The sequence below is a fragment of the Dromaius novaehollandiae genome, chromosome 8 (assembly GCF_036370855.1).
Source record: "Dromaius novaehollandiae isolate bDroNov1 chromosome 8, bDroNov1.hap1, whole genome shotgun sequence".
Lineage (NCBI taxonomy): Eukaryota > Metazoa > Chordata > Aves > Casuariiformes > Dromaiidae > Dromaius > Dromaius novaehollandiae.
This window is the reverse complement of record NC_088105.1, coordinates 16,228,053-16,240,694: the sequence shown is the minus strand read 5'-3', so window position 1 is coordinate 16,240,694 and position 12,642 is coordinate 16,228,053. Positions and strand designations below refer to the sequence as shown.

Here is a 12,642-nt window from a genome sequence, read left to right as displayed (position 1 = left end):
TCCGAGGCAATTAGTTACGAGCAAAACACCCAAAACAAAACACTAAGACTAATCTCTGGCCTAAGACGCTTGCGTGCCCAGATAGGGGCATCGTGGGCTCTACTTGTTCCAGCCAGAATATGAGAACGTGGGCTAGGCAAGCAGCAGGTTGTTCTGTGAGGGGAAACCTTATGGGGCTTTTTAATCTTGTGTATGTAAATAAATATAAAGATTTACCTCAACTATTGGCTATTTGTAAATCAAATACTGCCTGTAGAGCTGAGAAACAGGCTTTCTTTGGATGACTAATTTCCATATAAAATGTCTGTCAGTATACAGTCTTTCCTAATGATGCCAGTGCATACAGAGGGCCTTAATCCATAATAAATAAGCAGTTGAAAATTGTTCTTTTAGTATTGCTTGCTTTTCTGGTTTGAAATTATGTTGGTAGACACAGCAGACAGTTCCCAAAATGGCTTGCACACTTTTAACACATCCTCATTTTAATAAAGATCAGTTCCTAATTTTATGTTTTTGGCCTCACTGCAGAACATCCACATTCAGAAAATTACAACAATATGAAATTCTTCAGGCTAATAGGAGAAATCAATTTCTTACTGCTTTGTGTAGAACTTTTTCAAATAACTTTCAAATATAGCAAAACAATTCTTGATGTATGGTAGTTTTAATGACTACCAGATTCATCAGGTAGTGTAAAACCCACAACATTTAAAATACACATTTGAGAAGTGTGAGGAGTATATTCTTGTCTGAACAGAAGAACTGAAATTGTTCTGTAAGAATGTACTCAATCTGGTAAGAAACTTTTACTTGCAAATGACTTGAATGCGTGATTTCCTCCTGCAGAATACATGCATGCTGAGAGATATCATCTGACCCTAGTGCTTCACAAAAAAATTCATGCTTAAGAAAGCTATCTGCTGGACCGAAAAACTCTCCACAGTAATCGCTAACTATGGAAAAGAACTGGGTATATTCCCGTAGTGTTGCCAGCAACGTGTCTCAAACTTTTCTTGGAGGGATTTTTTTAATACAAGGAAGAGAACAGTTCAGTTTCTCTCTTTGGTCTTTCATTTCTTTGAACTTGCTAACAAGGAGGCCAGTTGCAAGGTGCTGGTCTTGCATCTAAACAAAAATTGGGGGAAGACCACCAATTGTTTTCAAACACTCTATGAATAATCAACATCTACTAAGAGCACATGGTCTTCACAGAGCTAAGCTGGATTTAAGCAGTAGAGCTGAAAGACATTTTATTCTACTATTAGATTCTGTCAGCTGTCATGTTCAAATAAATTAGAAATTCACACAATTTCCCTAAATTGTCTATGCATTGAAATTAGTAAGCATGGAAATATTTTTTATCTTTTATTTATAAATTAATTTAAATACAAAACACTGATAAAACATTAAGATTGCATAGTTAAAGCAAACCATACAATAGTTTGTAAATATTTACTAGATGCATGCTTCATATCATCTGTAGATTAGGGTGCAATTCTCAGTAAGAAAAGGTATTAGAGATTATCAGATTGTGAGAATTTGCAAATACTACCTGTAAACCACAATGTCACATTAATACGGCTGTAAACATTTACACTTTGCAGTGTCTTAACTTCTAAAACTGTGCAATCTGAAGATACATTCATTTAAATTCTCCTAGCTCCTTTGTTAATCTTACAATTTTAGGTTTTACTAAGTATGTTTTTATTTGTAGTATAGATTTCTGCTTTCAGAATCAAAAGAAATGATAATGACACTTGCTTTATATAAAATGCACAGAATATATATTTCAAAAGGTTTTCCTTATAGCAAATACAAAAACTGGGGCATGTATTTTAAAATCAAATAGCTTCCATGCAATGAATTGTCATAACTGATCATGAGTGTTCACTTTAAACTGATGTACTAATAGCCTGATGAGTCTTAGATGGGTCTATCAGTTGACCTGATTAAGCAGATCTGCTTTCTCAGTCTTCTTGGTTGGACATATTGATTAGAAAGCCTGGAAATCATCATTTCTATTTAAACAGTGATCTCTCTCTGGGAGTTCACTGAGTAATTAATGAGCGTGTTTACCTGTGCATGCATGTTTGGGCAGATTAGCCTTTGCACATAGCATCACTGAACGAATAATGACAGCTACTGCAACGTTGCATCCCTGAGCTGTAATGATAGCAGAGAATAATTTTCACACAAAATTCCTACTCAGTCAAATCTGTACCCTCCCAAAGTGGCACCTTTACTCACATTTTCCTCAAATAAAAATCTGTTCTTAAGTGGGTAAACTTATGGTTTGACCTTGGTTTTTTTTGGAATGCATAACATTAAAAGATAAAAAAAAGATGTTTGAATAGATCATGCAAAGATTCATTAAATACAAATAACACTTGTTAGACATGTATTTAGTATATATTTTGTTAAACTTCATAGGCTTCTTGAAGGATATCTATATTTATCTGTATTTTATATGTATGTATTTTACCTATATTTTTATATGTATAGGCTATATATCTATATTGAATTAATGACTGAATCTTTAAAGAAGCTGAATTAGGAGATGATTTAATGTAGGTATCTTATGTTTCTTAAAAGTAAAGGATTTTCTCTTTTAAATATTATCTCATGTTAGTGGCATGGCTCAAGAGTTTAATCAGGTAATTAATGTTTGTGAATTTGTGGGTTTGGAGGATTTTGCTTAGGGAGATTATATTATTACTGCATTTACAAATTGGGATGAGTATGTAGCAGATTAAAAAATTGAATACAGAAGTACTCTAGTCCTGCTAAAACGAGCAACAAAGTTGCAGTGAGGTCAATATTTCATTCTAAGAGTTGCTTTCCAAGCATGTGAGATCTGATAAGGTGGTCACATCATTAACAGATGCATTTCTTTACAAATGGAAGTCGTTGATAGCAGCTGAGATAACATAAGGCAATTTTAACTTACTTGAAGGAATGATGCCAATACGGTCAGTAGCAAATGAAAAAGTAATTCGGGATACAAGGAATACATTGCTTATCATACAAACATGGTCCAAGAAATGTTTTATTATAACCGTACAATGGGAATTTGCATCTTTTTCTAGTCTGCCTTTTTTGATAAACTTGTTGATGGGGGGAGCTTGTTCCCCAGGAGGAACCTCATCTTTTCCAGCAAGCTCAGTTAACAGTGTTCTGAAGGAAATCCTGTTATTGGTCTCAGAAGCATGTAAGAGGAAGCCTTTTTTTCCTTAGTAGTATGTTTTACTATTAAATGCAATGTACCTGGCCAAGGAGGACCTTCGTTATACTTGAGATACTTTAATTCACAATACACGCACCCTGACTTACGGAGATGGCGAGAGCTCACTTCTACCTCAGAACTGTGCAGCAGAATAAAAGGCTTGCTGGAGTTAGTTGGGGCGGGAGGATTAGACCTGTATGACGGTGAATTCAGTGATCCCTAACCCCCCTGTTATTTCACAGGGTTGCCTTTGTATGCGGGTAGGTTCTGTTTCTGGTACACCCTGTGAATTTCCTCACGTAAAGCATGCTTGCCTGGCGTTTGTACTGGGAGGAGTCAAATTCACCCCGTGCTAAACGCTTGGCAGAGTACTTCTTGTTTGCAGAGGCTCTTCCTTTCCCTCTGTCCCCTTTCCCTTCCTCCTTCCAAAAGAAAATCACTAAATGTATGCATGTAATGGTTGCATCTTTAAAAAATAACTGAATTCTCACATAACTTTTCTCCTTTGCTCCACCATTTCCAAGTGACATGATGTGTGGCCGTTTCTTGTCTGTTTTTCATATCCCTTTCTGAGATCCTAACTGTGGTCTGCATAGCTTTTATAGACCCAAACCCACATGTTTTTGATTTGGCAGAGAATGGCAGATTGCTCCATATTAGAAAGGATGTGGATGCTTGTTTTTGACTTTTTTTGGGGGGGTTTCATCTACATCTCCAGTTGTTTCCATATTGAATTTGGTTGTAAACTAAAAAGTATGTTATACTTCCCGTCTTGTTGATCCTTGGGATGGGGCTGCCTTGATGACATTTCCATTCTTTTCTTATCTGGTTTGGATGAAATAAACTTCTGGATATTTTTCATGCAAGTTTTTACTTATTGCTCTGCATTAATCCGTTTAGGAGAAAACTGAGAGCTGTAGGTCCAACGTAATTTACATTGAGACCTCTTTTACTGTCTGAGAGCATAAATAGCAGGTATAAATATGTACATGAGTTTTAAAGCTCATTTACATTATTACAGTGCTACAAAGACAATGAGTATTCACTGGTGACAAAGTTTACAATTAAGGTTGAGTGGGGATCTTCATCTTTAACTCATATTTTTTAATTGCTTTTATCTATGTTATAAATGTTCCCCCCAACTTCTTCCCAAATCCTCTTATATGTCTGTATGTTAACTTTTAGGAGAGAATTTAGCCAGAGTTCAGCCATTTTCATATTATATATGCATAAAGAAAAATACTTTGTGACTTCTGGACCACCTGATAAAATGATTGACATTAAAACAGCCAACTATCATTCACTTCATGGTTCTAATTTGGAAAGGGAAAAGAAAGAGTAAAGAAAAGTAAATAGACTTTCATAGCTTCAGACTGTATTAAAATAATATCTTCCCTGCATATGTGTTAGCATCTTCTGTTGGTATCTCCTTCTGCCACAGTCCTTTCCCAGAGAAAGACTGAAAACAAGGCAGCAAGAGGTGGCTTCGAACACCAGCATCTTCTCTAAAACTTTGGCTTTCATTGAAAAATAGTAAGAAAGTCTCTAGCTGCTCTTGTTGTAAATGGTCTTGAAAATACGAACCAAGTGTAAGCGGGGCATAGATGTCTGCTCAAGTTTTCACGGAGACTGAAATAATAGCTCCGAGAGATGTGGGATTCATCTCAAGAGTGTTTTCTCTTGTATGCCCTGTATTTTATATGTGAACTTTGTCTACTCTTCCCGCTCCTCTAGGCGTGCAAGATCTGAGGATGATCACATTGGACATTGTGAAGGTCTATTCAATCTGCTCTTAGTGACAAGGCATGTCTTTACTTTGGGAAAGAAAGATCACCTATGTTTTCTCCAATTAAGATAAAATAAATTCCAAGGGACCTTAGGGGCATATCTGCCAAGGCAGACACCAGTCCAAGAGCCTAGCTGGAGCTGCCTGGCAGATCCCACTGACAGACTGGCCAGACTGCTGCTCTGTCTGTACAAGCGGCAAGCGGCAGCAACGTGGGAGAAGAGAGAAAAATCTCACACTAGGCTTGTAAAAAACTGATTTAATCCCAAATAGGGATTTGCTGAAATTGTGAAATGCAGCATTTTGCTCACTTCCTGGTATGCCTCAAATGGAATTTTCCCATGAATAAAATGTCCCAATATCTGGATAATCACCCAATGAAAGTTCAATCTTGCTAAATTATTGGCCATTTTTGCAGCAGTGTGTTTCAAATTCCGTGTGTTTTATAGTATAGCTGGGGGGGGGGGAGAGAGGAAGGGAGGTAAAGAGACAGCCTTACTCTAATCTCCGCCTCTCTCTCTGTGTAGATTTCCTTATGTCCTCAGTTTTACCTGCTGCTGTTTAAGCCCTCTCATTTCTGCAATACACAAAATGTACAGTCTGCACGGGGTATTTTTGCTGAGGTCCTCCCGGCACCTGGACGGGTCCCTGCTTTGCTCTGCCCTTTTCTGTGGGTGGAACACGGACAAGTGCTGCTCCCCCTCTTCCCCTGCCCTTTAGTCCAGATTGATCCTATCAGAGAAGTTACATTTCACAGCTGGTGACTTAAAGCTGCCTGCTTCAAGGGCTGCTGAAGTCTTCATGGAAAGCCTGATTTGCAAAAATACAGATTTGATGATTTTTCTGAAAAAAGAAAACCAAACCCTGAGCTAAATGAAGTGTATGGCTATGTTTTAAGGATACAAAGCCCCAGACAATTTCATTGATTTCAGTGGGAGCTGCAAATACTGAGTGTTTCTGAAAATACAGCCAAGAATTATTGCAAAATGAAGGCTGGGAAAGTAAGTACTTGAAAATGAAGAAAATCCCAAAGCTAAGGTTTCTGCTGCAACATGCAGTTGGTTTCGCTGCACACTCTACGTGTTTTATTATTACTTAATCTATGTCCTGTGAGGTGTGTAGGATGTGTAACGAAGCCAAAACTATATTGCTTTGGAAAAGTTAGTATTTGTAATTTCCTGGCTCTCGAATATTTGATTTTTTCAGACTCAGGAATGCACTAATGCTGTTTTATGTGTTTAATATGTAATTGGCTTCAGTTTTTTTAACTGTTGATGTTATGATTGATTTCTGCAGGCACAGTGACACGAATGACGTTTTTCTTTCTTTGGCCCAATACTGCAAACTATTTTATTCATCTTTCGCTGTAACGACGCTACGCTGGCGAAGGGAATTTGGTGTAGGTGGGAATTTGGCTGCTCCGTGCAGCCAGGCTTGGCCGGCGCCCAGGGTCGCGCCGCGGCCCCTTCCCCTCCGCCGCCCCGCGAGCGCCCGGGCCGCAGCGCTGCTCTCGGCGCGCCGCCTTTGCGCCAAGCGCTGCCCCCCGAGCAGTTGCGGAGGTTTGTTTAGGTGTGCGTAGGTTAAGCTGAAACCTGTGGTTTTTAACACGAGCAGCTTTGTCTGCCTTGTGCACCAAGGTTGTAAAAGGGAGGCTAGGACTGCTCAGTCAAACGCGCTCGTCTGATGCGCTCGTTTTGCGCTGCACCGTGCTGTAAATCACCCGAAATGCGGTAACTGCTGCGGGCAGGGCGACCCCAGCCCCCGCAGGCCGCGACGGGCGGGCGAGGCGGCCCTGCCCGGGGCGGCCCTGCGCGGCCCTGTCCTGCGGGACTGCGCTGCCCGGCCCTGCCCGGCCCGGCCGCCGTGTCACGCCCGGCCGCTGCCTCGGCCCCCTCCCCCGGCGGCGGCGGCGGCGGCTCCGCGGGGTCTCGCCCCCCGCCGCGCTCAGGTGACACCGGCCGCGGCGGCTGCTCCGGCCACCGCAGAGCTTCCTGGTTCCCAGAAGGTGCCGGAGCCGCCGCAACAGGAACTGAGAGCCGGGGGGAGGAGGCGGTGCCGCCGCCGCTCCGCTGCAGTCGCGGCCCGAGCCGGGCGAGCGCAGCGCAGCGCAGCAGCCATGGGCCGCCGGCCGCAGCAGCAGCAGCAACAGCCCCGGCCGCGGCGGCGCTGAGCGGCCCCCGGCGCTGCCGGGCGAGGGGCCGCCGCGTCCCCGCCCTCCCTGCCGGGCGGGGCGGGGCGCTTCTCCGCGGGGCGCCGGGGCAGCCGCCCGGGCCCGAGATGAGACCATGGACAGCAGGTTCAAGTGAGCGGCGGGGGCGGCGGGCTGAGCTCCTGGCGGGCGGCAGCGACTAGGCCTCAAAGCCTTCCCGGCCTGCCCGCGCCGCGCCGCGGCGGCGGAGAGGAGGGGACGAGAGAGCGGAGGGCGGGAGCCCCCCCGGCGGGGGCGCCGCGGCCGCTGAGTGACAGCCGGGCGGGCGGAGGCGGCAGGGCCGCCAGCGGACGGGGCCCTGCCCTCGCCCGGGGCGCGCGCACGCCCCGCCACCCCCGCCGCGACGCCCGGGGGCCGCTTTCCCGCCCTTTCCGTCGCGCGGCGGCCGCGGCTCGCGCCCCGGCGGCCCCTCTGCGTCCTCGCGGGCGGCTGCGCGCGCGCCCGGCCGTTACCGGCGGTTACTCCCCTCCCCCCTGCCCCGCACCGCGGAAACGGCCGCGCCCGGGCTGCACGCGGGAGCCCGAGCCGCGACGGCGGGGAGCCGGGCGGCGGCTGGGCCTCACCGGCAGGGCTGCGGCTCCCGCCGGCCGCCGCGCTCGGGCCTCGCCGTCCTGGTGTGGCGGGCACGGAAGAGAAAGGGAAAGAAGCCGTTTCACGCGTGGCGAGATGGGGCCGCTCAGGCGTTACGCGGCAGGAGCGGCCTCGCTGCTTTTGCTGAGTTCAGAAGCTGACAAGATGTTAAATGTGTATTTTGTGAAGTCTATATATAGATGTACGATGAATAAGCAGGCTGGTATTGAGTAGCTATAAAGGAGATGAGAGACAGTCTGACAACCCTTGGATTAGCTTGACATGTTTTTGACACTTCTAACTGTTGTGGGATGTGAAGAGTAAACTTGGATGTATTTTCCTAGAAAAGCAGATTTAGAGTAGTACAGTGAAAGACTGAAAGGAGTCTTATTTCCAAGAGCTTTCTTCGTGGCTGTAATTCCTATAAGAATTGAGCTAGAAGTCCTAATTCTGTGTTTGTGACATTTTAACTGATTCTGATTAAAACAGCTCAACATTGTGTTGTCTTGCTGTTAGGAAGAAATGGAAGAGGAAGATGACCTGAGAGTATAAACCTAGCGCCTCAGTTTGAATAACATTGTGGGGAAATGTCACTTCTTTTTAAAGGAAGGATTTTTACAGTTCACTTTTTGATAGAGTTAAATGAACTTGAGCCTTATCAGTTTCGTGCTGAACCTGCTGGCCAGCTAGAGGAACCATGGACTGACGTTAACACCAGAGTAAATCTCCAATATCCTGGATTTAGCTTGTTGTAACTCAGAGCAGAACTTGATCTCATACACGCAGGATCATCAGATTCAGGATGTTTCCAACTAAATGCTTTAAAATATGATGCAAGGAAAGACTGTAATATGGGAAGGTTAGGTCTTCATAACCTGAGTTGGACTATAATTGCATGTCTCAGCTGGTGATGATGCTGAGGTCAATGACAGCACATGCTAAATCAATTAATTTGTGACAGCTGAAACTTTTCCCAGTTCAGTCTTTGGATTCCATTCAAAGCTTTCTTTAAAGACAAACAATTGTGTATTAATTTGCTACATGCTTTATTTGCAGTATTCTAGAAACCTGGATCCAAGTCCTGGATTTTTTATTTGCCTAAAACTCTAGCTGACTTCAGCAGGAGCGTTACCCAAGAAAAGAGTTCAAGTTTGAGTCTTTTATGTGGTTAAATAGATAATTGATATGGGTGCGGTTATACCACTTGTTTTTAATATAAATAGCAGTGTGCTTGGCATAATGGATGGTGTACTAATGTTATTTAGAACTGGTTTAATATTTAGTTTTAGATTAGGTTGAATGCTAATTGTTATTAACATATGCAACTCATCATTATTAGGTGTGTATTTACTGGGGTGGTGAAGGAGGCCTTTGCCATCACAGACAGCTGACCGGTACAGCTGCAGCAGATATAGAGGCCCTGTCTACCCACATCCATCCTTCTGGATAGGTCAGGGTTGCATCCGTCCACTTTCAGTAATATTTTCTTACTTATTGAATCATGCCTGAGATTCGGCCTTCAAAGCTGAATTTGGCAAGCAGTATTTTATGAAAAAGAAGCTAGGTATTTCTCAGCGTTATGCTGGTGACCATATGCATTAAAGAGGTAATGGCTAAATCTGTGGAATTAAAATGAAAGTTCATTATGGACTATTCCTATCAAGTAGAAATAAGAGGTAACTTGTTAAAAATCATAAATGAGGAAGTAGGAAAGGCTATCAGACATCATTAATATGCTTCGGATGGGTTGATAAGGAATTTAGCAGCACTTTTTTCCAGCCGTTACCTGTGATACGATAAAGTCAATGAAGAACTACTTGCTGTATAAGGCTGTGATGATATCACTTGAATAAATCACACAGTTTAGCCTGTTTATCTCCCTATTCTCTTTTTTAAGGCTGTACAAGGAAAGGTGGCTTCTTAGTTCTAAGGAGGAACCAGTCTGATTTATAATGTTATTTTAATTTATTTTAATTTTATTATATACAAACAGAATGGAAAAGATATAACACCGTAGAAGATGATTTACGCTATCTGAAACATATATATGGTTAATGAATTGTGTTTCTTTCTTCTAGGGAAAATCCAGAACGTACCTTTGATTTGGTACTGAAGGTAAAATGCCAGACTTCTGAAAATGAAGGTAATATACTCTACTTGTTGGTATTTATTTACAGAAATTAGAAATGGAAAAAACTCTAGTTTGCATCCTTCTCTAGTGTCATCTCATGGTTCTGTTCTCTGCTGGATTAGGATTGTATTAGAAAAAGTCTGTGGTTTTCATTTTATTGCATTTTTAAATGTGTTAAAGTGTTAATTCATAGTCATTGTGCTTTATTTTTTATTATTATATTGTATTGTAACATATTTCTGTTCTAAGTCCAAACTTTGCAAGTGTCTCTCAAGTTTTAGCTTCTACAATTCTTCAGTCTTAAGATGTAGATTTTATATAACATTTCATTTTAGTAGGGAACTTCTATTGTTGGAATATTCATTCTAATCAAAGGGACAAAGAAAGTTCTTCTCTGAAGAACAAAAAAAGTTTTTTTTCTAGATCATGTTTCGGAGCTGCTTGGGTGTGATAAAAACAGCAACAGGCACTAGCTTGAATTGAAGTTAGCAATCAGTTTCATATCTCTACAAACACTGTGTGGTAAAAGAGTTCTAGTACTGCGAGAGTTATCTGAGAGGGTTCTTTTTTCCTCTCAGGTGGGGGAAAAAAAGTAAAAGGGATTTCCAGTGCTGAAATTAGAGATGCCTAGAGTTTCCAGTGAGGGAAGTTGGTTCACGTTATCATACAAGATTGTTGGCCTTTTAGGAACACAGGGAGAGAAGTCTTCTGGGTCGTGTTAGTCTGTGATGAGGGTGTCCTGATCCCAATTGTAAATATAGTAAATTCCGTTTGAAAACCGAGTATGTGTCTTATCATACTATATTAATGGATGCTGTTCCAGAGTTTACTATTCTGATAGAAGCCTACAGAAGCCCTTATAGAGGTTTATAGCCCCCAAACTATTAATGATTTATTTCCACTTTTTTTTTTCTTCAGCCCACGCTTCTGGTTCCATCATGGGTACCTGCCTAATACATTTGCAAAGAACATTTTTGTTAAACCTAAACAATCTGAATTCTTCAGGTCTTGTATTGTAAAATATAAAATGGGCCCTCCATTTGCCTGATGATCCCAGCAGGCTCTTCTGTACCTTTTATCTGTTGTAGTACATATTGTCATTACTGATATTTTAATCTCCTATTCTCGTTTATTTCCTCGTAAGACTGTGCTCATCTAGTTGTGGAATTATATCTTGGTCTTTGGGTATTTTCACTTTTTTGTGATCAGCCAGCCAGAACCTTTTCATTTATTGTCTGCTTTTCCTCTTTGATTTGCTGTTGGTATAGTCATGGTTCGGAGAATCAGCTTGGCTTTCCTAACTCTCTGGTTATTGTTGTGTTGTTTTGTTTTGTTTGAAGCATTTTCCATTATGGCACACAGTTTTCTGTTCTGTCCCTTTTACAGTCTTTACCTTGGTAATTTAATAGATGATGACTATGAATCTTGCTTAGCTAGTTCTGAAATGTTCCTTCTATCTTGCCGTTAGTTTGGGCCTCCATCCAACATTCCTTCTTGGAGACACAGTCACATCTCAGCTTAGGTCCAGCTTCGGCGTGCGTGTTTCATTCAACTTCTCTTTCTTCCTTTCCTTGCTGAGGTCTAGACTGTTGATGATCCTTTCAGTTCTTCTTGATACCTTTTAAAATTTTGTTCTTTCTTCTGTTGTCAGAACCCAGAGCTATTGCCTTTTAATTCCTCTTGTCCTCCTTTTGGCCTCTGATTTTTATTTTGCATCTTTTGTACCTCTGCTGTCATAAGAATCTAATTTGCTTTTGTTACCTGCAGCTCTGTGAGTGACCACCTGTGCAAATTGTGCATTTGTTTTCAGTCTCTTTCTGTATCACGTTCAAAGTTTCTGTTTTATCCTAAGAGACACTGCAAATCTTGGCTGATGCTTACATCTCAACAGTACTTTTACATACCTCCAGTTTGGATTATGTTCTCTGTTTTAATTCATTTTCAGTTGTCTTCCGCAAATGACTGTGTTTTCTCACACTGCCTCTTTAGTTTTAAATGTCCTCTCTAACTGTGTGTGCATTTTGGCCTTGCTGTTTTTTTTCTTTTAGAGTAGTTTTCACAGCTCTTTTTGAATGTAGCCGTCCCTGTCCATTATAGACCTTGTTCCTACATATGAATACATAATAATGTATTTAAAAAGGAACCAACAGGATGAGTACTTACTTGCATATCTGATTTCAGCTCTGTAGAATGTCTTATTCACCTCTTAGTTTCATCATTTAATGCACTAGGGGAAAGTGCTTAGACAAAATCCAGTGTGTGTGACTTGTCTGGTCTCTTTCCCTAATAGAAAAATTGCAGGTACAGCAGAATATTTTTGATTTTTTTTGAAATGCGACAACTTCCAAGTGTTTATATGGAGGTAGCATAGACAAGTAATGGTATTTTGCATTAGGAGTGAAAGGCAGGTGAATGTGTAATGAGGCTTATAGCATGTGAACTAGATTTAGACTGCTAAGAAAGCTTTTGTCTGTCAAAGAAACTTTGCACTTTCTCTGTAATGTTTGATTTTATTTAGGGCAGTAATTATATATATATGTATATGCAGGTATATATTTTAAGAGACTCTGGACTCTGGCTTTATTGGGCTTAAAGGGAAGAACTAAAACCTTAGAAGACTTATAGGAGGCAAGTAGTGATAGAAGAGGAATGCAGGACCTGCTCATCCTGCCCTTTGTTACCGAGGCATCTACCCTAGCTGCAGTTTCCTAGGTGCTGGTTCC

General features: G+C 41.9%; 1 protein-coding gene across 2 annotated transcripts in view; it reads left to right on the top strand.

Annotated features, from left to right (window-relative positions):
• The first annotated feature begins 6,989 nt into the window (after positions 1–6,989).
• DENND1B (DENN domain containing 1B) overlaps positions 6,990–12,642 on the top strand; it is a 177,145-nt gene continuing 171,492 nt past the window's right edge. Inside the window, exons 1-2 of one of the 2 annotated variants that reach the window (XM_064515764.1) lie at positions 6,990–7,311; positions 9,867–9,931. In XM_064515764.1, coding sequence (XP_064371834.1) covers positions 7,295–7,311; positions 9,867–9,931 — 82 coding nt within the window. In that variant the 5' untranslated portion in view covers positions 6,990–7,294. The remainder of the gene's footprint in view (positions 7,312–9,866; positions 9,932–12,642) is intronic. The other variant, XM_064515765.1, reaches the window with a different exon arrangement.